The 3,391-nt window shown below is 36.8% G+C and overlaps 1 protein-coding gene across 1 annotated transcript; it reads right to left on the bottom strand.

The window, feature by feature from the left end:
• Nucleotides 1-840: 840 nt before the first annotated feature.
• LOC147861008 (uncharacterized) lies at nt 841-2,042 on the bottom strand. Its single transcript, XM_087323328.1, has 3 exons — nt 1,670-2,042; nt 1,285-1,574; nt 841-1,193 (listed from the first exon to the last, which is right to left on the bottom strand). The coding sequence occupies exons 1-3, from the start codon at nt 2,038-2,040 to the stop codon at nt 841-843; spliced, it is 1,014 nt and encodes a 337-aa protein (XP_087179454.1). The 5' UTR covers nt 2,041-2,042.
• Between the last annotated feature and the right edge of the window lie 1,349 nt (nt 2,043-3,391).

Here is a 3,391-nt window from a genome sequence, read left to right as displayed (position 1 = left end):
TATATGATATAAACATGATGTATATTAAAAATATAATATTTTACCAACTTTACAATCCTTGATCGTAAGATGAATCTTTTCAATACCGATCCTTGATTTGAACCCACGACTTCCACTTTGAAACGCGAGGCTCTTCAAACACCGGGACATTTGAAACAGGTAATATGTCGCATTCTCTTTTTCACATCTTGAGGAGATGTTAAAATATGCCTTATTTTAGCAGAATTTCAAAAAGGTACCACGCATGCGTACATGGTTCCTTAAAACATAGCAAAAATTTCAACTAAATAAGTTTATGTCAAGAAAATCAATAGCCTTATATTTCATATGTCATGTTTTTGGTGAAATTCTAAATTAACGGAATGGAATTATATGCAACTTTAATCATTTGAACCGTAACTGTGGCGAAGATAAAAATAGTTGCCCACGCCAAGAATCACATAGATGCTAATTTTATAATATAATCACATATAATATGTCAAACTTTAAAACTTAATAGTGTTATAACTCTAGAAGGTAGAAGTCAAAGATAAACATTTAATACCCTTAAAATTATAGACTTAGTCAAATTATACATAAATCAAATACTAAAGATTATCCGCACACAACGTTTCTAGATGACCCATCCTTGCACTATTGATGGCCAAAATCATCTATAAAAACCCTTGCAGACTTTCCAAAGAAAGGTTGAAAAACATGTAAAACATTAATACCATTCAAATTATACACTTTGCCAAATAAACTCAAACTTTAAGTTTTAATTGTGTTCAAATGAAACAATAGTCACAAGTCAATGTCTATCATTTAATATCGTTCAAATAATACACCTAACCATAGAAATCAATCTATAAGCAAGTCAGGCAATGTGGGCTCTTCTGGATGAATGGACTCTTCTAAATTGTCCTCTGTAGCATTGATTGTTTGCTCCGCTGAACCATGCATATGTTCAAATTCTATTACATCTTCTAGGTCCACAAGGTCCCTTGCGTCTTCATCTATAGGTTCCATTGGCTCTCTCGAAGTCATCTGAAACCTCTCTGTTTCATTGATGTGCTTCGCTCCGACTTCTTGATCTTGATTCGGACAATCCCAGATTCCTTGGATCCTCATTTTGATGTAGTTAACTTGTTCAGGGTCCTTCTCCAACGCGACACAGTTTCTGAACATTTTTAATGCACAAGCTGTAGTAGTACCTGATCGTAAAATAGAAGTGCAGAAGTCAAAATAATAATGAAAGTCTATAACTTAATCAAATTAACGAGACTAAACTTATATTACATATACCTGTGCCAGAGAACAAATCCAGAACCCAATCATCTGGGTTTGAGAAGAGCTCGATTAAGCGGTTGATCAATCTTTGAGGTTTTTGATAAGGGTTCACAAGGCTCTTTTCACCTGATACATGTCGAAGCTTCTTTGTCACAGCTGGGCACATTATATAATTTACAACGTTTCTTTCATTAACGTGTGCCCGAGCCTTCTTCTTCGTTATTACATCATAATAACCCACACTAAGATGCTCAACTGCACTAACCATACGATCGCCTGGGCTACGTGTAATATTTGTTTTAATCCTATTGAACCCAAAACAAATGAGTTAAAATTTGAATGGAACATATATAAACCACATATCTAAGAGAATATTATCAAAAAACAACGTATAACTCACCAATGCATATGCTCTGTTGCATGACATCGTGACTTTAAAGCAGTTGTGACTGACAATGATTGACCCATGCTATGAAATATGACTATCCTCCACAATGGTGCTAAGGTCAACTCTGCGAAGTCCTTTACCATCTTCTCAATCTGGGGGTACTTGAAAGGCACATCATCGAACATGGAACCCGCGATTCGGAATCCGTACGGTATATCAGCAATAAGTAATGTATAGTGCCTTTTTGGTAATATGTCGAGCATATTCACCACATCCCCCTGGAATACACTATAATGTAATTGTTTGAAAGGGTCAGCTCTATGCAAAAAACTTTTTACTGTTGCGAAGTCCTCCGGCACTTCCAACTCCTTTCCCTTTGTCATTCTTTTTTCGTATTTAGCACGTTCCAAGTGCGTAATGAACGAACTTGGAATACCGTCATTACTATCACCAACTTTCTTTGATCGAGGTGGTTTATGCAAAATTCATTTCCTGTAAGGAATATATCTGATAAATGATAATTGAATCTTTTCAAATTGAAAATACACATACCCATTCTCTAAATACAATGAAGAACTCTTTTAATGCCTTATATGATGATGTTATTGGGCAAGCTTGTTCGACTTCTTCCCAGGTTGGTAGGCACAATTTTTTCATCATCAATTCTTGTATCTTCATGTATACTTTATGACTAAAAATAAAATATTAAATGTGAAATCAGTTATCAAAGGAAATGCACAAGAATAAAGAAAAACATTTCAATTTTACATACTTTTGTAACTCAGTCACCATCTCGTCCAAGCTAAACTCCTTGGCTGCAACTCGAGACAACACAGATATTAACAATCTATCGTCTTTAATTCCTTGTAGTGACCTCCAAGGTAGCAACTTCATATCTTCGGCCAACTCCTCAATAAATAAGTCACTTTTACGTAACTTTGTCTTCATCTCCACTTGTGGATCTACCTTGGCCTTCTTTGCCCGTTGACCTTTGACCTCCTTGCGCTCCCACATGCCAAATATTCTATCCTGGAGATCCCATACCTCACCTGTTCTAAAGGCAAGCTGAAACCATGAGTCATATTTCCGTAGCCCTTCAGATTTCGTACTCTCGTCAACTGCAATACCCACTTCTAGTAAACATTGACGTCGTAAGCCAGGGTTCAACTTGGGTCCAAATCTTTGCAACGCATCCAAATACTCATGGTGAAAGAATCTGATGCGTTTGATACAAGACATCTTTTGTCTATAATCATTATCATTGTTGTGGTCCCATGCTAACAACTTGGCCTCTTCATGAGTAAGACCTGCATATACTTTACATTCTGCGTACTTAAAAAATGGAGTGAGCGGATATTCCTTGACGAGTTGACGTCGGGCTTCAGCTGAATGAGATCCTCCGATAACATAATAAGTATAATCATCTGAAGAGCTATATTTAAAATCAGCAACTGTCGGACATTGTTCAGGGTCTACCATAACCAAAAAAGGTACGACGGTTGCATGTGGATTTATCTTCATTTTGCTTTTCAAATTTTGTACATGCACTGCATGTGGCTCTCTAATCTCGAGCGTGCGTCTTCTAGTTTCAGGGTCGATGGGCGGCCTTTGAATTGAAGAAATTGGTAGATGGAAGATTTGACCTTTTCGCACTAGTTTGGTCCTAGCTATATTTTCTCTAATCCGGTTTTGCTCAGAAGTCAATACACCGGAAGATATTTGTCCTCCTGGAGG

Source organism: Azolla caroliniana, unplaced genomic scaffold (assembly GCF_043228905.1).
Source record: "Azolla caroliniana isolate FFs.n. ecotype wild unplaced genomic scaffold, voAzoCaro1.0.p SCAF_8, whole genome shotgun sequence".
In the NCBI taxonomy this organism is placed as follows: Eukaryota; Viridiplantae; Streptophyta; class Polypodiopsida; order Salviniales; family Salviniaceae; genus Azolla; species Azolla caroliniana.
Note: the sequence above shows the minus strand (reverse complement) of the source record. Positions and strands in the feature narration are given on the sequence as shown.